Here is a 22,391-nt window from a genome sequence, read left to right on the forward strand (position 1 = left end):
ATTTTGATGATCATTCCTACCTATGTAGGTTGGGCTCAACAAAATATTTTCGCATTCGGAAGAGAAAGTTGGTGACTGAAATTTCGTAAAAAGGTCTCGCCGCGACGAAAAACGTCTATGCTGTAATGACTTCCATCCCAACTCGTGTATCATATCTGCCACACTCTCTCCCCTATAACGCGATAATACAAAACGAGCTGCCCTTTTTTGCACCCTTTCGATGTCCTCCGTCAATCCCACCTGGTAAGGATCCCACACCGCGCAGCAATATTCTAACAGAGGACGAACGAGTGTAGTGTAAGCTGTCCCTTTAGTGGACTTGATGCATCTTCTAAGTGTCCTGCCAATGAAACGCAACCTTTGGCTCGCCTTCCCGACAATATTATCTATGTGGTCCTTCCAACTTAAGTTGTTCGTAATTTTAACACCCAGTTACTTAGTTGAATTGACAGCCTTGAGAATTGTACTATTTATCGAGTAATCGAATTCCAACGGATTTCTTTTGGAACTCATGTGGATCATGTCACACTTTTCGTTATTTAGCGTCAACTGCCACCTGACACACCATACAGCAATCTTTTCTAAATCGCTTTGCAACTGATACTGGTCTTCGGATGACCTTACTAGACGGTAAATTACAGCATCATCTGCGAACAGTCTAAGAGAACTGCTCAAATTGTCACCCAGGTCATTTATATAGATCAGGAACAGTAGAGGTCCCAGGACGCTTCCCTGGGGAACACCTGATATCACTTCAGCTTTACTCGATGATGTGCCGTCTATTACTACGAACTGCGACCTTCCTGACAGGAAATCACGAATCCAGTCGCACAACTGAGACGATACCCCATAGCTCCGCAGCTTGATTAGAAGTCGCTTATGAGGAACGGTGTCAAAAGCTTTCCGGAAATCTAGAAATACGGAATCAACTTGAGATCCCCTGTCGATAGCGCCCATTACTTCGTGCGAATATAGAGCTAGCTGCGTTGCACAAGAGCGATGTTTTCTGAAGCCATGCTGATTACGTGTTAATAGATCGTTCCCTTCGAGGTGATTCATAATGTTTGAATACAGTATATGCTCCAAAACCCTACTGCAAACCGACGTCAATGATATAGGTCTGTAGTTAAATGGATTACTCCTACTACCCTTCTTGAACACTGGTGCGACCTGCGCAATTTTCCAATCTGTAGGTACAGATCTATCGGTGAGCGAGCGGTTGTATATGAGTGCTAAGTAGGGAGCTATAGTATCAGCGTAATCTGAAAGGAACCTAATCGGTATACAATCTGGACCTGTAGACTTGCCCGTATCAAGCGATCTGAGTTGCTTCGCAACCCCTAAGGTATCTACTTCTAAGTGACTCATGCTAGCAGATGTTCGTGTTTCAAATTCTGGAATATTTCATTCGTCTTCCCTGGTGAAGGAATTTCGGAAAACTGCATTCAATAACTCCGCTTTAGCGGCACAGTCGTCGATAACAGTACCATCGGCACTGCGCAGCGAAGGTATTGACTGCGTCTTGCCGCTTGTGTACTTTACATACGACCAGAATTTCTTCGGATTTTCTACCAAATTTCGAGACAATGTTTCGTTGTGGAACCTATTAAAGGCATCTCGCATCGAAGTACGTGCCAAATTTCGCGCGTCTGTAAATTTTAGCCCATCTTCGGGATTTCGCGTTCTTCTGAACTTCGCATGCTTTTTCCGTTGCCTCTGCAACAGCGTTCGGACCTTTTTTGTGTACCACGGGGGATCCGTTCCATCTCTTACCAATTTATGAGGTATGAATATCTCAATTGCTGTTGCTACTATATCTTTGAATTTGAGCCATATCTCGTCTACATTCGCATAGTCAGTTCGGAAGGAATGGAAATTGTCTTTTAGGAAGGCTTCTAGTGGCACTTTATCCGCTTTTTTAAATAAAATTATTTTGCGTTTGTTTCTGATGGATTTGGAAGGAATGGTATTGAGCCTAGCTACAATGACCTTGTGATCACTAATCCCTGTATCAGTCATGATGCTCTCTATCAGCTCTGGATTGTTTGTGGCTAAGAGGTCAAGTGTGTTTTCGCAACCATTTACAATTCGCGTGGGTTCGTGGACTAACTGCTCGAAATAATTTTCGGAGAAAGCATTTAGGACAATCTCGGAAGACGTTTTCTGCCTACCACCGGTTTTGAACAAGTATTTTTGCCAACATACCGAGGGTAAGTTGAAGTCCCCACCAACTATAACCGTATGAGTGGGGTATTTATTTGATACGAGACTCAAACTTTCTCTGAACTGTTCCGCAACTGTATCATCGGAGTCTGGGGGTCGGTAGAAGGAGCCAATTATTAACTTAATTCGGCTGTTAAGTATAACCTCCACCCATACCAATTCGCACGGAGTATCTACTTCGACTTCACTACAAGATAAACCACTACCGACAGACACAAACACTCCACCACCAATTCTGCCTAATCTATCTTTCCTGAACACCGTCTGAGACTTCGTAAAAATTTCTGCAGAACTTATTTCAGGCTTTAGCCAGCTTTCTGTACCTATAACGATATCAGCTTCTGTGCTTTCTATTAGCGCTTGAAGCTCAGGGACTTTTCCAGCGCAACTACAACAATTTACAACTATAATTCCGACTGTTCCTTGATCCAAGCACGTCCTGTAATTGCCAAGCACCCTTTGACATTGCAGCCCATCCCGCACTTTCCCGAGGCCTTCTAACCTAAAAAACCGCCCAGTCCACGCCACACAGCCTCCGCTACCCGTGTAGCCGCCAGCTGAGTGTAGTGAACTCCTGACCTATTCAGGGGAACCCGAAACCCCACCACCCTATGGCGCAAGTCAAGGAATCTGCAGCCAATACGGTAGCAAAACCGTCTGAGCCTCTGATTCAGACCCTCCACCCGGCTCTGCACCAAAGGTCCGCAGTCGGTTCTGTCAACGATGCTGCAGATGGTGAGCTCTGCCTTCATCTCGTAAGCAAGACCGGCAGCCTTCACCAAATCAGATAGCCGCTGGAATCCAGAGAGAATTTCCTCAGATCCAAAGCGACACACGTCATTAGTGCCGACATGTGCCACCACCTGCAGCTGGCTGCACCCTGTGCTCTTCATGGCATCCGGAAGGACCCTTTCCACATCAGGAATGACTCCTCCCGGAATGCACACGGAGTGCACACTGGATTTCTTCCCCTCCTTAGCCGCCGTATCCCTAAGGGGCCCCATTACGCGCCTAACGTTGGAGCTCCCAACTACCAGTAAGCCCACCCTCTGCGATTGCCCGGACCTTGAAGGCTGAGAATCATCCTCTGAAACAGAGCAGGCAGCTGCATCTGGCTCAGCCAGAGACAGTGCCTGAAACTAGTTTGTCAGACGCACCGGGGAGGCATTCTGATCAGCCTCCGGGGACGCCTTTCGCTGCCTGCCACGCCTTGGAACGACCTCCCAATCAACCACAGGCGAGGGCTCAGCCCCACTGCGGGCAGCAACCGGGGCAACCACAGCGGCAGACCGATCTGGGGACAGACGGGACGAGGTTGACATCCTCGTGATACCAAAGTCCGGCTCCCCACAGTGGTGCCCATTGGCAACAGCCTCAAGCTGCGCGACCGAAGTCAGCGCCGATTGCAGCTGTGAGCGAAGGGATGCCAAGTCAGCCCTCATCCGAACACAGCAATCGCAGTCCCTGTCAATTCTAATCGATGTTGAACCAAAACACGAGTCCGTACCTAGATAACGCAAGCGAAACACGCAAAGAATGTATCAACTAACCTGTACAAATGCCTAACGACTGCGCTACAATCTGCTGAATTTACGATTACAGTAACTAAAACTCGAAATTGCACCTCCTATACGAAACTCACACGCATTTTAAATAAGAATCTACGAAGTAAACACTAAAGCGCGATGCTACAACTGTCAAATACTATAATACGCCCGAAACATATGAATTAAACAATGCAAGTACCCAAAAACACGCAAAGAAATTAATTAAACTATCTAACAAATAAGTAAGCTAGGGTTATACGACTTGCTGCTGCAGCTACTTATCCAACGGCGGCAGGGAGGTGCTGATCGAACCACCCTCCTCCATTTGTACTGGTCCTTTCTCTGTTTGAAACTCGACTATGGGTGCTTTGTTTACGCTTCTACACGCCCATCCCTCTTACACTGTCTCAACACTATCCACCATCATGGCATCCGTTTGGCCACGAGCACCTTTCACACCATCCCAGTTGAGTGTATGTGTGCTGAAGCTGCTGAACTACCACTGTCCTACCACCGTGACTTTCTCCTCAGCAGGTATGCATGCCATTTGTCTGCCATGCGTGGCCACCCCTCCCATGCCTCCATCTTGGATGATTCCTTTGATTGTCAGTATGGGTCTCGTCCCTCTTCTGTGCTACCTCCTGCTTTCAGCACTTGCTACGGCAGCTCCACTTGACCCTATCTGCAACTTTCCCAGTGGGTGTGAACCCTTCACCACCTTAGATCTGTGAAGCAGCCCATGCTATCCTGGGCCTTCATTTGCTTCCTAAGGACATTACTCCAGCCTCAGTCTATCGCCTTCAGTTTCACGACCTTTGCATGGAACTTCACGATAGTACCTTTGTATACATTAATGGCTCTGAGAATGACCATGGGGTTGGGTGTGCCTTCGTCATTGGCACCCGTGTCTTTTGATATCAGCTTGCGGCACACTCCTCAGTATTTACATCCAAGCTCTTCTCCTTGTATCAGGCCAGGGAATACATCCGGCGGCACAGCCTTTTCAATTGTCTCCTCTGCTCAGACTCACTCAGTGCCCTTCAAAGTCTATGTCCACTGTACACTGCCCATCCCCCAATGCAGCAGGCCCAGGAAAACTGTCACTTGCTCACTCTTGGTGGAGCCAGTGTTATATTTCTGTGGGCTCCTGGTCATGTTTATCTGCCAGGAAACGAGGCTGCTGACGCTGCTGCCAAGGCTGCAGTCCTCATACCTCAGCCCACGAGTACCTACATTCACTTTGATGATATCTGTGTTGCTGTCTGTCAGGAGGTGGTGTCCCATTGCCATTGCCAATGGTCTTCCCTTCATGAGAATAAGCTCCAGCTTATTAAGCCTCTCCCAACAGCTTGGATGACCACCTCTTGGCCCTCCTGTGGGGAGGAGATTATTTTAACTCGGCTTTGTATTGGGCACTGCCTTGTTAGCCATCATCATTTGCTAAGTGGTGCTACCCCACCACTTTGTACACATTGCACCCAAGTTTTAACTGTCCGCCAGTTTTTGATGGAACACCATTTTTTTAACCACTTACGTTCCATTTTGGGTTTGCCATTTGATTTATCAGCCGTTTTAACCTAAGACGCATGGGCTGTTGACTGCGTTGTACTTTTTGTCCACTGAAGCAATATGGTGAAGGCCATTTAATTTGTTGTTTTAGACCTCCGTTTCTGTATGGTGTCTTTTGAAGCTCTTTTTCCATGTGCCTGTTTTTAGCTGTCCTCTATTATGTCAGTTGGGACTGTCGTATAGTTGCTTTTTAACTCCCCTCTGTCCTCATGTTCTATAGTTTTGGCTTGGGCGCACATGTCCCTAGTTGTTTTTTGCACCCTAAAGCACAACAAAACCAAAGTCAAAGATGAATTTACTCATCTATTCTCCATACCAGCTGAAAATGTTAGTGATACAAACAGCTGTTTCCAAACACCAGAGATATTTCCTTGAAGAACTGGTCCACGGTCATTCCTCAGGAAAGGTATTTAGTTTGGCTTGTTTCACTCATGATGGAACTCTGTATTTTGTGACTGGCTATAAAGTGTAAATAATGTGCAATAAATGTCTGATGTCCAAACTACTCTTGAATCATTCAGTGTAGGATCATAAAATACAATGCAAACACAATCCTACAGTGGTGATGCTGACGTGATCGTGAGTTGTAAAATACAAAGCAAACAACATCCTAGAGAGGTTAATAACAAGACATGGAGAATTTGCCAAGTATATTTGGGCATGATTATACAAGAAGACAAAGGACATAGGCCAAACATTGACCAGTTGTATAACAGAAGGCAAGAGCACCACTGCTAACTGTTAGTGCAGGAACACCAGTGGAAACAAAGACTCTTGTGTTGATGCAGTAGTTACGGACTGGAGCAATTTATGAAGGCATATTTATTTATTTATTTATCCATCTGTAGACAATTTAAATTGTATGGATTTTCTGAACACACGAATACACAGAATATAGACACAGAGGTGCATAAATGTACACAATTAGACACATAAATAGATACATACATTTCTTGTCTTACTGAATTAGACATTTGGACATTGTATTTCACTATTCTATTGAACATATTATAAAATGCCTCTTAATTGCAGTAATTAATCATTGTAATTGTCAACAAAATTTACACATCATTTTAGGTAATACATTACAGTATAAAAATAATTTTTAGGGTATTCCTGAAGGCATGTATTTCAGTTTTGTCTTTCTTCTCTTGTGGTAGTTTATTGCATAATTTAATTCCTTTCTGGGGTTAGTGTTTTGTTTTTTTCTATTGAGATGTAAGTGGTGACTGAATCTGGTTCCATGTTCATGTAGATACATATTCATTCGGTACTGATCAATGTCTTTTTTTTATGTGGATCATGTTATAACCTTTAATCACAATAATTGCGTGGATATTCACACTCTCTCTTAGAAACAATAGCTGATCACATGATTACAACTCAGTCTCTCGTATTCGACTGCCGTGCCGTGACATGCGGCCGGCGCCGTTCGTAGCTAGGTGGCGCTCCCGCGCTCAGCCGATTTGCGGAGCGCCTCTATCGCCGTTTGTGCGTACTGTCGTGGCGGCACTGTTAAATGTCGTGGCACTATCACAACACTTTTCCCCCCTTGAAAAAAATAAACACTCACTTCCTTAGAGACATGGACAGCGCAGAGACATCCATGGCCTCTTGTGAGGCCCCGAGGAGATCCCGCGCAGAGACACGAGAGTATGGTCGAAAATGTCCAGGACGGAAGCTCGTGCGTGGAACATGCCTCCTGGATGAGATGATGGGTGAAAACTCCGGAGCAGCATCCATAGGTGTCACTGACCTGGGAGTGTGCTCCAGCGAGATTGGTTCCTGAGAAGGCGGCGTCGCGACTGGGGCCGGTTCCGGAGTACTCGGAAGCGGCAGCGATGGCGACTGCATCAACATGGACGGTAGATCGGCAGCAGCGACAGGACTGGCATCTCGGGCTGGTGGAGGCAAAGGATGGGGCGGTGGCACCGGCGTGGCCACCACTCGTAGGCGCATCTGGTCGTAATGTCGAACAACCGTGCCGTCGCCCGCACGGATTTCACAAAGCCGGCGGCCGCGAAGAGCCTTGACCACCCCTGGAACCCATTTAGGGCGAGATCCATACCCTCGTGCCCACACGTCGGCGCCCACCGAGTATTTTCCCGCACTAGGGGACACAGTATAAGGCCTGACAGGGTGAAGCAGGTGCAGTAGAGTGCGCGGTTGGCGGCCAGCAGGGCTGCGATCACCCAGAGGCGTGAAGCGATAAGAACTCAGAAATTGCAGCAGGGCGTCATCTGTGGAAAAATCACTAAGGAATTTTTTCATCTGGCATTTGAAAGTGCGGACAAGGCGCTCGACCTCCCCATTCGATTGTGGATGGAAGGGAGGTGCGGTAACATGATGAATCCCTTGTCCAGTACAAAAATCACGGAAGGCCTGCGAAGAGAACTGAGGGCCATTGTCCGTGACGATCGTGGATGGAAGACCTTCTAGCGCAAAGATTTTCGACAAAGCCAGTGTCGTCGCCGCAGTGGTGGGCGACGGACATCTAACAACAAACGGAAACTTCGAGAAGGCGTCAATCAACAGTAGCCAATAAGTACCGAGGAAGGGGCCAGCAAAGTCGGCGTGCACCCGTTCCCATGGCTGAGCTGGATCAGGCCACGGAGAGGGCATTGTATGAGGTGCCGCCAGTTGTTGAGCACACTGGCCACATGCAGCAACCATATGGGCGATGTCCGAATCAATACCGGGCCAATAAACGTGCCTGCAGGCCAGAGACTTACTCCGAGAAATACCCCAATGGCCTCCGTGCAACAGTTTGAGAACATCTTTGCGAAGAGAAGCTGGCACTACGACCCGTGGAGATGCGCCATCCGTGGCCAGAAGAACAACACCATCACGAACAGACAGACGAAGGCGCAAGGCATGGTAGTTGCAAAGGGGATCCGATGCCCAGCCCTTGGTCCTGTCCGGCCAACCTCGTTGAACGAAACCGATCACCCGATGCAGGACCGGGTCCCACGCAGTAGCTGACGCGACCTGCGAACCTGTAAGTGGAAAGCCCTCGACCGCACGACGTTCTTCCTCATCAATGTGGAAACAGAGGAGTTCATCACGATCGAAAACAGGGCCGGGGCCCATCAGCAATCGCGACAATGCATCAGCATTGGCGTGCTGGGCCGTGGGGCTATAGTGAATCTCATAATGAAAACGAGACAAGTATAAGGCCCAACGTTGCAGGCGGTGAGCTGCCTTATCCGGAAGTGACGCCGAGGGGCTGAACAGAGAGACCAGCGGTTTGTGGTCGGTGATGAGGTGAAACTTAGAACCATACAAAAAAACGCTGAACTTTTTTAGAGCATAAATGATAGCGAGTGCCTCCTTTTCGATTTGAGAGTAACGCCGTTGCGCCTCGTTGAGGGTCTTGGAAGCATAGGCGATGGGTCGTTCCGACCCATCCTCATACCGATGGGCGAGAACAGCCCCTAGGCCATACCGTGACGCGTCAGTCGCCAGAACCAAGTGCTGACCCGGACGGAATGTGGCAAGACAAGGCGCCGACTGCAAATGAGCCTTCAGGCGGACAAAAGCCTGCTCACACCCGTCGGACCAACAGAAGGGGACGTTTTTGCGTAACAGCTGATGCAGAGGATAAGCTACCGCCGCTGCGGATGGAATGAATTTGTTATAATAAGCAATCTTGCCTAGAAACGCCTGAAGTTCTTTGACCGTAGACGGCCGGGGTAGAGCGTTAATGGCCTCAACGTGCTGACGGAGAGGGCGTATACCCTCACGGTACAAGAGGAAACCAAGATACTCAATGGAGGGAATGGAGGCGGAGAAGAGGAAGACAGACGATGAGTAAGCGACGTCGACAACGCCTGAATCGCTGTCGTCAGCTGTATTTGTTGAGCCTGAATAGTAGCCGTCAGCTGTGTTTGTTGTTCAATGAGCGCTTGCATAAGCTGTTCCATGTCTGCCCCGTCACGAACACGCAAATCCACAACGCAGTGAAAATATCGCGACCTCGTCGCCAAAAAGTGTTATAACCTTTAATCACAATAATTGCGTGGATATTTACACTCTCTCTTAGAAACAATAGCTGATCACATGATTACAATTCAGTCTCTCGTATTTGACTGCCGTGCCGTGACATGCGGCCGGCGCCGTTCGTAGCTAGGTGGCGCTACCGCGCTCAGCCGATTTGCGGAGCGCCTCTATCGCCGTTTGTGCGTACTGTCATGGCGGCACTGTTAAATGTCGTGGCACTATCACAACAGATCACTTTTGCAAAATTCTCATTTGTTCCCCAGAACATTATTCCATAACTCATCACAGAAGGAACATTTGCAAAATATGTTGTTCTGGTGCATGAGCTACTACAAACTAAATTTATTATTCGCAGTGCAAAGTATGCTGAAGCTATTTGTTTCCCAAGGGCAGTAACGTGCCAAGTCCATTTTAGTTGTGCGTCAATGTGTAACCCTAGAAATTTTGTTTGTGATTCACATTCTATGAGCTCATATTTCACTTTTAAATAAATATTTTTGGGGGCTTTTGCTTATGCGGAAACTAACATTGTTGGATATTTTTACATCTGGTGTTAATTTGTTGTTGTCTATCCGTCTGTATATATGCATGAGTGTTTCTTCAGCTTTGTCCTAAATGATGTTTCACTGGCTATAATGTTACTGTCATCAGTAGACAATTTTTTTTTCACCATGTTTGACACTCTAGGGAAAATCATTGATATGTATCAAGAAGAGCATTGAGCCAAGCACGCTTCCTGGGAGGACTCCAAAGTTATTGTATTCTGAGTCAATATCTCTACCCATTGCACTCTGTTTTTTTTAGATATGAATGAAACTACTTTATTTGCTATCGCTCTTATGCCTAGAGCTTCCAGTTTATTTAACTGTACTTATTTACTGTATTTAAGGTTTTTACAAAGTCAAGGAAGATGCTTGTAATAAGATCTCCTTTATGTTGTGCTTCTAGAACATGTGTAAAATGAGCTATAGCTGGTTGTGTGCTTTTACTTGGCCTGAACCCAAATTGTTCTTCACACAAAAATTGTACTTCAGTTATCCCATGAGTCTAATTTTCATTATGGTTTCCATTACATTTGAAAATGATGATGGTAAAGAGAGATCCTCAGCCCAATCCCAGAATGCATCAATGAATTTGAGTATCTTGTCCAAAATGTAATATAATTATGGTGTACAGTTATAAAAATATCATGTTTACAACATTCACAACAGCTGTATTTATGAGAAAATAAAATAAAATAATTTGTATATGTAAAAGTGAGCTATCCCTTAGATGTAATCTTTGTTACAGGCATGGAAATTTTAGGTGGAAAATGGCGAATGATTGTGTCAACCTTAAGCCATATTCCATTTAGTCTGGGGCATATGTCAATGGTTGGATTTGCCTACTTTGCAAGAGATTGGCACAATTTTCAACTTCTGATTTCCTTACCATCCGTGGTGCTACTCTTTTACTGGTGGTAAGTTGCTAGTATAAATTTTTCATAATGCACAGAATCTCTAAGCTAGCATCAATACATAACTTGTGACTAAAAATACTTTAGACTTAATGTATGTTCACATTTACATTATGCTTTAACTAGTCTGCAATTTTTTGATTCAATTCTATTTTGTCCAAACTGTGAGGCATGCACAGCTTTCTCTCTCTCTCTCTCTGTCTCTCTCTCTCTCTCTCTCTCTCTCTCTCTCTCTCTCTCTCTCTCTCTCTCTCTCTCTCTCTCTCTCTCTCTCTCTCTCTCTCTCAATGGAACAAAGCATTTATTGCCAAATTGTTAGCATACTGACACTAAAATGGATAGATGGTATTGCTCTTAGGTGTAGAGCTGGGTGCAGTCATTTGTGTAACATGATATCTCAATAGTGTACCTTGCTATCGTCTTAATGTGATACCTGTAGATTTAGTGCCTCCTCTACATTGCACCTCCTGTGTACTCTTATAACTCCCAAGGCCTTCAGGCCTCCCCTCACTACCTCCTGGTGTACATCAGTGGGTGGTGTGGAGGAGGGTAGAGGGGGGGGGGGGGGGGGGGGGGAGAATGGTGAACACAATCTCCAGCTCTTATTGCTTCACCCCCACCTGGTGGAAGTCACTCTTGGCTGATGTTGTGGCTTCATTTGGCAGAGTGCTGGGCCCCACACTTTACTGAGAGGGAAGCCACTGTCTCTATTGATCAGGCTGTTGGGGCACTAATATTTCAGTAGCTTCATTTACAACACAGTCCCAAGCATTTGGTACTCGGTAATAGCATCCTACACACCAATCCACCTGCCATGGTGTGAGTCCTGGTCATGAGGGAAGGGGTGGAGCATGGTAAGAGTATACAGGAGGCACAGTGCAATGAAGAGACAAAGACTACAGGTATCACTTGAAGACAACAGCAAGGTACACAATTATTTTGTGATCTGTTCAACTTGTTTCTGCAAATTTTAGGGAGATGGCTTCAATGTGTCAACAGGCTGACTGGCTCACCCAGGTTTTTGTACATGGTCAGCCAGTCACATTTCCCTGTGTCTTTCTTTTTTAGGTGTTCTATGGTAATACTTCTGGTGTAATCACACATATAGCACCTTTCACCCTCCTCCATTCTATTAAGGCCTGTGTGAGAGAGTGATTGTGTGGGTTAATGTGAATGAAGTGGGAGTGAGTGAGTGAATGAGTATCATTTTATAGGTTTCCTCCTCACAGTGTAACAGAAGTTTTAGTCTTCACTTCTTTCAATAAATTACTACTACTACTACTACTACTACTACAACAAGGTACACTGTTAAAATTTCGTGTTTTGTAAGCACCTGCACATGACTGGACACCAGATACTAACCTTTTAACATCACATATTAAGATGAATGATGGTACTGAAAAATTTGAAATATTTCACTATGTCTTGTGAAATTTATTTACTGAAGAAAATTTCATGAGAAGGTCTCCTTTCTATAGTAATGTGTGTAAAAATGTATAAAATTTAAACAAGTGATTGCAGAACCCAAAGTGAACTAAAGTTTCCCAGTGTATGAAGAGTATTTGAGCCAGCAGGTTACTTACTGTGTTTAGTATCACCTATACAAATCAAATTGTCTTTCATCTAGTAGATGTTGATTATTTATTTCTAGATGTGATCTCCAGTTGTACTGCAAAAAGTGTTCTTATATATAATCCCAAACGTGTTTCAATAGCTTTGTACCATCATCAGTGGGTAGTTTTGAAAATGTTGGTTTTGAAAATGTGAACATGTTTTAGGTAATAATTATTCTAACAAAGTAAGGACTACAAATAGCTTTTGTCTCTTATCATTATCTTAATATTTCTACACTATTGAGTTGTATAAGACCTATATACATTATTTGATACTGGTAGATTGTCATCTGCTATTAAATGATGTTATTGTGATCTTGGTTGGTGAGTTAACAGATCAATTTCTCTTTAAACAGAATTTTGTTCTGTTAAAATTCTAACTTTATTATAGTAGTCATAACTAATAAGATGTTTACATTTTTAGTAGGCACACATAATATCCAGTAATTTTGTGTGCAAACATGGCTACTGTCACAAAAAATTAATTTATTGTTTTTCCCTGAGACAATAGAGAAACCCACTTCATGTGAAAAATGGCACAGGTGGTGTCAGGTAAAAAAGAAGTACAGGGGAAATATTCATAGCAGTAACTCTTCCCTTGTTGTCAATTAATTTCAGACCTATGCAGTGTGTGTTAAGGCAGTTTTGTTCCTTTTAAATTTGTAGTTACAATAACATTTTTTAAGAATCAAAGTGGAATTTGCAAGAAATGATTGAAACTCAGATTTCTTTTTTCTTTTCCAGTCACAAGACCCTTAAGGCTGTATGTAGACAGTAGGGTATTTCTTGATTTTCAAAATGCTTTTGAGGCAGATCTAACCTGCTGCCTTTCAAGCAAAATGTGTTCTTCTGCCATATTGTACCACAAGTGAGCAGGACTGAAGTCCTAACACCTCCTGGCAACCAGCACTTTGTACATCACCCTAAATAAAGAGATGTCATGAGAAGTGAAAGTAGCTCATGAAAGTACAATAGAACTACTACTGTTCGATGTAGACCATTTTTGTGTTCCCGAATTTCACATTTCCCCAGTGTCATTTTGATTTTTTGTCACTACAGAAGTCCTATTCTATCAATATAATGTTTTGCCATCATTAACAATTCCATGTTACATTTCCCACATTTTAACTTTTCCTTGACATTATCACAACCTTTAACATTGATTTTCATACAGATTTCTGCAAAAAGTGGTTTGTATTCCTGCTCAAAGTCAGCCATGGAACAAAGCAGAAAATGCAGACTCTACGCAAAGTTATTGGTCATGTGACATAGTGCGGTTAGCACTGTTGGTGAATCGGGTCCTAGCTGCCTGTATTATAGGTCAATAGTGTTTGGAAGGTTGGGAACGTATGCTGAGTCACCTCCTTAATTATAATCAATTTCTGATGATAGTGACCCTAGTAGCAATCTTCCTTTTGCTCACTGTATTGTATTACAACAGCTTCAATTTATTTTTTCAGTCATTTATACAAATAAACACCATGTTTGAAGCTGGTTGTCTCTATAATTGGCTTTCATGAATCATTGTTACTTCAGTGTCAGATTTGCTAATGTGAACTTTGCGCACAGTCTTGGGTTGGTAAGACCTGATGTCAGATGTAAAAATTCCTCCTCAAGTTGCTCCATAACATGATGACAATTTCTCCCTCTTTTTCACCCAGGATGTACCTGAACTGAGTGACCTCCTGGTCAAAAATAAGCTGTAGATTTTGTGCCTACTGTTCTTTGTTTATGAAGACTGCCAACTTTAGTTTTCTAACCAATGTTGTGTTAAAAGTCTTATTTACCATTATTTTATAATGTTTATCAATAAGTAGTCTCACATAAGAACATAAATATCTTTTTAAAGCGGTTTCACAAAAGAGTGGAGCTAATTGCTGTTAGAAAGGAACAAAAACAATTACTGTAATTAATTCAGATTTTTTTAATGGGCAAAATTGAAATTGTTTTAATTTCATGTTTACCATAATATAAACAGAAGAGCAGTAAGAGTAATTTATTTATTTTCACGTGCTGCGCTTCCTATGCTTTTTCTGTATTTATGCTTTTGTGGGTCTGCCATCGGAAAACTGTAGAAAGGGGGTGTTCTTATATTTAAATGGCATGGTAGACAAGATCTGTAGGTCTTTCGAATTTTTTGCAGATAATACAGTTAAATATGTGGAGGCACTGTCATTAGTATATTACCATGAAATGCAGACACAGGCTGCTTTTGTACGAAAGATCAGCAGCAGACAGGGAGTCACTGCAAAAATTAGGTCCATAAAATATTGTTTAGTTGATGCTGGGACATATTTCATCAATTTAGTATCCTTGTAAAGTTGTATTAACAAAATATAGGAGTGTAAGGGAAAATTAGTATGATTCATTATCAACTCTTCCAATAAGCATGAGAATGTTACCAAATTGTTCAATAATCTCTTGGATATTTCATATAAAAGCTTACTTACAACATTGTGAGATCAGAATTCCATAATGGGATGCAGACAAAGAGCACAATGTTACAGCCTGGTGACTGAGAATGACCATCTTGGAGATGGAGGAGCTGGTCATCTGTTTGTATGCTATTGTCCTGAGCATCTATGGAACACCTCATACTGTAGCCCTCAATTTAGTGACAGTGTTGTTATTTGACACAAATTTCTTTAACAACAAATTAAAATTGTCAATTACTCCCCAAAACCAAAAAGTTAATACCTCTTAGTGCTACTTGATATTAGCCAATCAGGATTTATGAAACATAGTTTTTAATAAAATCCTAGCACTACTAGTATGTTATGCCTGCATTATTAAGTCTGATGTTAAACAAAACTGCATTAAGCCTAGCAGGGAGGAACCACACATTCATAATTTGTAGCACTATGCACACTGTAAACAGTTGCAGCAGTCACTGTCCATTGATAGAGGTGAGTTGGATAAGAGCAGCCAAGGAAGGATGGCCACTGTGCAGCCTTATATCTGCCTACTACAAAAATTTATGTGACCAGCCGGCAATGTTAGAATTGCTCCCACTTGATGTTGACATATTGGTACATCTGATTTTTCTATTTACATGTCTGGCAGAATTATTAAATTCTTTCCCAATTGAAATGGTACATAGGACTGGAATCTGCCTGGTCAGTGCAGTAGATGATAATGGACTATAATTGTCTGGGAGGTGAGTGATTTCAGTGTAGAAGGCCCCTGGAAGTTATCTGTGACCACCAGTGATGATGGTGTTGAATCCGGAGCATAAGGCATATGTCCAGACTTTTGGGAGCAGAGCCATCCTTGTGGGTTGTGACAGGTCCAGTGATTCAACTGTCATTGAGACCACATCATCATCTATGGGCATGCCCCTCAGCTTGCAGTAATGGATTACTAGGTGGCTAGCATCTGTACTGAGTGAGGTAACAAAGTTGTTAGCACACTGGACTTGCATTTGGAAAGACGATGGTTAAAACCCACGTCCAGCCATCCTGATTTAGGTTTTCCGTAATTTCCCTAAATCGCCTCAGTCAAATGCCTGGATGGTTTCTTTGAAAGGGCATGGCCAACTTCCTTCCCCATCCTTCCCTAATCTGATGGGACTGATGACATCACTGTTCAAGCTCCTCCCCCAGATCAGCCAACCAACCAGTCCACCAACTAGCCTCTGTGATGCAGCAGTGGTGTGCTGTGATGTCGTTGTCACAGTGAACTCCTCAACGAGGGAGGCTGCTGATTGAAGAGATGCAATCAGAGTTGGTTGCAGTGCTGGTGCAGCATCCTACTTGTTGTAGCCATCAACACCACATGTCACCCTTGCTGTTCTGTCATGGATCCCCATATTCACCACGAAACTTATGAGAGAAATGAACCTGACACTTTGTATGGATGCATTTGTAGCCAATACCAGTGGTACGTGGTGCTGACTGGAGGGCTGATTTTAAGTTCTGAGAAGCCCAGTGGCACTCCTCAGACCATTGAAAAAGAATTTCCTTTTCATGGAGGGAGGCAATTTAGCAAGAGGGCTGTTCAGGCTGCCTGCTGAATAAATCATACATCATAATTCACTTTTCCTAGAAATACTTGAGATCCTTGATGAATTTAGGCACAGGCATATTCTGAATAGCCCATCATGCTCTTGGTAGACAAAAGACCTTCTTCACTGAAGATATAATCTAAATAAGTGACCTCTGGTTGAAATTTGGCATGTTTTGTAGAGTTACACTTAAAACCATTCTGTGCAAGGACTGCAAAAACTAGACATAAATTTCACAGATATTTTCCCGCCATGTGAAATGTGCCCAAGATATCATCAAGATAACTGAAAGAACATAGAATTTTGTGTGTTAAAGTAGCCTCTGGAATGTGATGTAGGCACTAGGGACAGCAAAAGGCAACCTGTTATGTTGTTATAGTCTGAACAGTATGTTCAAAACTAAAATCTTCTTTGAGTCTTCATCAAGATGCATCTGAAAATATGCCTCCTGAGATTGATTTTTGAAATTATATATATTAGAAGTTTAGGGAAAAGTTCATCCTTATGAGGTAAGAGATAGGGGAGCAAGTCTGTTATTCTTCTAGTGTAGTTCAATCTTAATCTCATCTTCAATAGCCAAAAGAATTCAGTGAGCTTTATGAAATCATGGACTGGATATTGGCCTCAGGATAATGTGGGTCTAAAAGTCCACAACTTTCCCAAACCAGGTTCAAGCAGTAATGCAGATTGTGTACAAGTGAATCAATGGTCAAATAGTGCACCAAAAAGCTGATGGATAGTACCTCATGATGTACTAAGAGTACAGTGACTAAATATGCACAGAAGCAAAGAAAAAAGTTCTCCATTTTCACATCTTACAAGGTTACTAAACCTGATCTCTGCATGTGATGTAACATCAAAAACTACTGACTCACCTCCCTGTTAACCTGTGCAATTGCGTGCCCAAATATGGATTGGTACTGGGCACTTCCATACTCTCTTATGTTGATCATCAGGCGTCAGCAGCTAGGGAGTATCAGTGGCCCTGTGCTCGATCATCTTATTGGATTTGAGCTGATGGTCATTAAACAAACATAACTGGCTACCACCAATAAAATTAAAGTGATTAGGATAGATAATATTTTACATTTATATCAGAAAAATCAGTAAGAAGAGCCTGATAACATTGGTACAGTTTCCATTCTAGGTGTTTCATTTGCAAGTTTACTGATCTGGCTGAAAAGGTAACTTGTAAGTCTTGCTCTTCTTTGTAGTTTTAATTGTTGATTGTTGGGAGCTTTAAATGAACTTTAAACTTTACAGAACACAGTTAAAATCAATGTTAATTTCCTTATTCTTATTTTCACCTCACATTTGTGACATTATACATAAGTAAACTACATAGACAAATTTAACATGTGACAATAATTCATCGTCTATACCCAATATTTTTTTTAAAAAACAGTGCTCAGGCTGGAAAATTGATGTATACCCAATTGTTAATTGACTATCTGATAATGATGCACAATTAGCAGAAGTAAAAAAATTTGAATCTTACAGCTCTGAGGCATGTTCATAAAAAGCAGTGACGCTTATTAATGATGCCGAGACACAATGTTTTAAGAATAAGTTGAGATGTGGTACGGGACTTAGTGTATGTGGTAAGAGATGCTAATGAGAAAGTCATTGTATTCTATGCTAAATTTGTGTCAATATTCAAAAGAGCTTTTCCTTTAAAAAATTAAAAAATAAAAAAAACAAAGAAATCTCATTAAAAAATTTAAAAAATAGTAAGCCATGGACAACTAAAGGAATTAAAATATCATGTAGAGGAAAAGGTAAATTTATATAATGGCCATAAAAAGTCAGGATCTGATGTTACTTGCATTCTACAAAAAATACTGCGTTATTTTAAGGAAAATCATTAAAATGTCTGCAAATATGTTATCATTGCAGAACTTAATAATGCAGATAAAAGAAAATTAAAATCATTTGAGACAATGTGAAATTGGAGACAGGACAACCATTCAGGTACAAGATACTGTCATGACTAAACTGAATACCAGTGTTTTTACTGGTAATTCTGAAGTTGCAAGTATTTTTAACAGTAAATTCCTAAATGTCACAGCAAAAATAGGATTAAATGGTTCAGTTGAAGAAGCAAGAGAATATATTAAGACTGTCTTTCCACAAAATTTCCTGGCACTGAAAGTAAAACTACTGTCAAACATGGAAGTTTATGAAATTATACAAGTTCTCAAGAACAAAAGCTCTTATGTTGTTGATGGCACTCTTAAGAGTGGCACCAACTTAATAAGTAATGTTCTTAGTTATATATGTATTGCATCACTGGCACAGGAATTTTTTTTAGAACAGGTTAAAATATGCCATTATTAAACCCCTTTGTAAGAAAGGTGGCAAGAAAGATCCTGCAGTTTCCTCACTTTCTTTTTCCAAAATATTCGAAAAAGTAATTTACTCAAAGAGTGGTTTCACAGTTAGGTAGAAACAATTTCCTTAGCACATCACTGACAGTTGATAGTTTTACAAACAACTGGTTTGAATCATACTTAATAAACAGACTGCAAAAGGTTGTGTTGTGTAATTCAGACAATGCTGGTAAGGGAGAAAATTTTAGTGGTTAAAGAGAAATCAGTGTGCCCCACAGTGTTCAGGTTTGTGTCCACTCCCATTCCTTGTATATGTGAATGACTTTCCACTTAGCATTCATCTAGCAGAACTGGTACTTTTTGCAGATGACATGGTGTTACTATAAGTCCCATTAGAGAGCAAACATCAGAAGAAGTTATTAATGATTTTGTTTAAATAATTAAGTGGTTCCCTCACATTTTGAGGAAACACACTATACTCAGTTCTGTACAACAAATAATATGAACAGGAATCTGTAAACAGAGTAGAATGCTCAGACTTTTTGGTGTGTATATTGGTGAAAACTTGGACTGGAAAAAGCAAATTACTGAGTTGCTCAAAAAATTAAGTTCAACTGCTTTTGCTGTTTGTATAATTATTAGGCTTGGAAGAAAATAAATTTATCTCCTTACATACTTTGCAAATTGCTACTCAGTAATGTCTTCTGGGATAATTTTATGGAGTAACTCATCACTTAGAAAGTATTAATTGTACAAAAAGCAAGCAGTAAGAATAATATATGGTGTTCACTCACAGTCATCTTGTAGATATCACTTCAAACAGTTATGTGTTTTAACTGCACCTTCACAACATATCCACTTGCTAAAGAAATTCATCATAAATCCAGTTGCTATCTAGTACTAGTCAAGTGGAATGGGTCCAGTATTTACATCCACTGCCTCCATCCTCAACAAAATGTTCTAGACACTGTATGTGCAGTCTTTTCCCATTACAAATGTCCCAAGATCTTCCATGTGCACCTGGCAATGAGCTGGTGGTCTGTTCTTAGTGCAGTGCTCCCAGTGCTCAGTCTGGGATTTATTCCCCATGTCCACATTTTCAGTTCTTCTTTTTCTTGAATTCTGTTGCTGAAACCATTGCAGTTTTAGCAACTCCAGTCCAGGATCCCAGGTTTTGTTGAGTTGGTCCCCCACATCAGGATTCATGTAGTATTCTGGCAGATTTATCTGTACTGACTTGGGGCTTGTGTCAGAACCCTATTTTTCCATTGGTCATGGTATGATTAAGTTCCAGATAGTGCTTGTCAGTGGCCAGTTTAGTTGTCTGTATCAGCTAGGTGTGCCTCTGATGTTGTTGGCATCTGATGTCCACTGTCCTAGCTGTTTGGCTAATGTAGAACATGCCACATTATTAAGGTATATTACAAATTCCTGGTTTTCATAAACCAAGGTTACCTTTATATAATAATATACAGCCTACAGTTGCAGGTTAACTTTATCATTTACCTAGGTTTCAATGTTAGTAATAACGTCTTCTTCAGAACATAAATTATTATTTAAATGTATGCCTAAAACAGCCCATGTCCTAAGTCAACTTCATAAAACGTGATGCATAACCATAAGGTTTTGTCACTTCTATTAAACCAACTGTAGAAATTCACTTTAAGCCCATTGTTTGGGCCCCATTATGTGACTAGAGACTCTTATATAAACAATATCAGTTGCTGTCGCTGCAGAAAAATGTTAAAAAAAAGTTATCTTTCTCATTTTCCAGTAATCCTCTTACTTTGGTAGGTGGGCAGAAGACACTTCATGTTGTCCATCATTAGAATCTTTTTTATCTTGGCCGAAACAGATCCTATATAGGGCAGTTAAGCCACAGTCTTTGCTTCATCTTGCTCTTCTTCTCTGTCATGTTGCAGAGTTACTGGTTGAAAGGCTTTCTGAAACTGTTGGATAGTGTATCCATTTTTGCAGAAGACTGAGCATAGATACTCTATGTCTGATGTCAAACTATATTGGTCAGATGAGATATGTGTGCTAGGGACCAATGTCTTTAGAACTCCATTCTTCTGTGTTGAGTGATGACAGCTGCAATATTCCAGGTATAAAAAAGTGTGTGTTAGTTTGCAATACACAGGCTGGCCAAATGACTCCTTTGCTTCCTCTTTGACCAGTACATGGGTATGTACATAACTGTCTCTAATGCTTCTTTCTCCATGAACATACTGGCAACCACTGGAGTCAGGGATCTGCCCACAGCCACTCTTCTTTCTGCTCATAATGTTGGCCCCCATACAGAAAATCTGTTGTAGCCAGTTCATGCCTGAACAAGTCAAAATTTACTGCAGGCAGTTCCAGTGAGTCTTTCAATGATACTTTGGTAAACATTTGTACAGCAATGTGCCCAGCAACAAAGTACTTCAAGAACTAAAACCATTTCTTCTGGCACTCTCCCTCTATTTCACAGAAGAGTTTTCAAACAAAACTGACATCCTGCAAAAGGAAATCTCGTTTATATTAGTAGTTCCATGAGTAGGTTTAAAATATAAAATGTTCATCATGGTTGAAATTACCTGAGGAGAATTTTTCAAAACTCGATAAATGCAAAAAAGTAAATTTTTGAGAAAACTAATATTTTTAAATATCATAATGAAATATTAACTACATAACTTAGAGAATTCAACATTTACTCAAATTTTGTAGGCAAAAATCCAATTATGTGTTTCACTTTTTATAAAATTTTCATTGGTTATTTCAGAGTAGAGGGGCAAAGTTTTCAAGTTTTTTCAGAAGTCAATAAAGTCAAAGATGGAAGTTGAACATTTGTTAATTTACATATTGAAATTGCTTCCTTCAATTTTTTTTCCTTAACATTAATTACAATGAAAGCTAGTTTATTGTTCATTTTGCATAGAAATACAATAATATACTACAATATTACACTTTAGTGTCATATGTTTCCCTAAATCTTTGATAAGGAAAAGTGCAACATAACAACAAAGTGATTGGCTAACCAATTCATCTGTAGAACAATATACATTGTATGGATGTTGACAAATGTTTGCACAGTATTTTTTTTATTAAAATATACATACCTCTTACAGTATTTATAGCTCCTATACTTAGTCCTACTTTTGTAATCATGTCATAAATTGTTACATTGTAGGCTACAATGTTCATGAAAATTAAGTTACTATCTATAGTTATTTAAAATGTTCATTTACAGTCCAATAGCTATTATTTAGTAAATATTTTTTAGCGTTTTGTTATTGAAATACAACATAAAATACTGGCTGCAGCAATACTAAACTGGAAATGTATTGTTCTATTTCGACAATGTCGATGTGAAACTCTTCTGCTATTTCTGATATGTTAAAATGCTTCATAAGTTCCAAAATATACTTTTTTCTTTTCCTTGCTGGCCATTTTGTTCTTTCCCATGGTGGCTGTTTTCCTCACTTCATGGCTGCAGTTTCTGGATTTCTGTACCTCAACCTCTCCAGTACTTCCATAATAAGTGTCATACTGACTAAGATACCTTTTCCTTAGGTTTTTTGTGAGACATCACTCACTCAAAAGTTATCTTGAAAGGCATCTTAAGTCATAGGGATTTTAGTGCAGTGGACTACAGATTCTTTGCTTCCAAAT

General features: G+C 41.2%; 1 protein-coding gene across 1 annotated transcript in view; it reads left to right on the forward strand.

Annotated features, from left to right (window-relative positions):
- LOC126299195 (organic cation transporter protein-like) overlaps positions 1-22,391 on the forward strand; it is a 352,718-nt gene that overhangs the window by 250,314 nt on the left and 80,013 nt on the right. The window contains exon 5 of the mRNA XM_049990976.1: positions 10,629-10,797. Coding sequence (XP_049846933.1) covers positions 10,629-10,797 — 169 coding nt within the window. The remainder of the gene's footprint in view (positions 1-10,628; positions 10,798-22,391) is intronic.

This window comes from Schistocerca gregaria, chromosome X (assembly GCF_023897955.1).
Source record: "Schistocerca gregaria isolate iqSchGreg1 chromosome X, iqSchGreg1.2, whole genome shotgun sequence".
In the NCBI taxonomy this organism is placed as follows: Eukaryota; Metazoa; Arthropoda; class Insecta; order Orthoptera; family Acrididae; genus Schistocerca; species Schistocerca gregaria.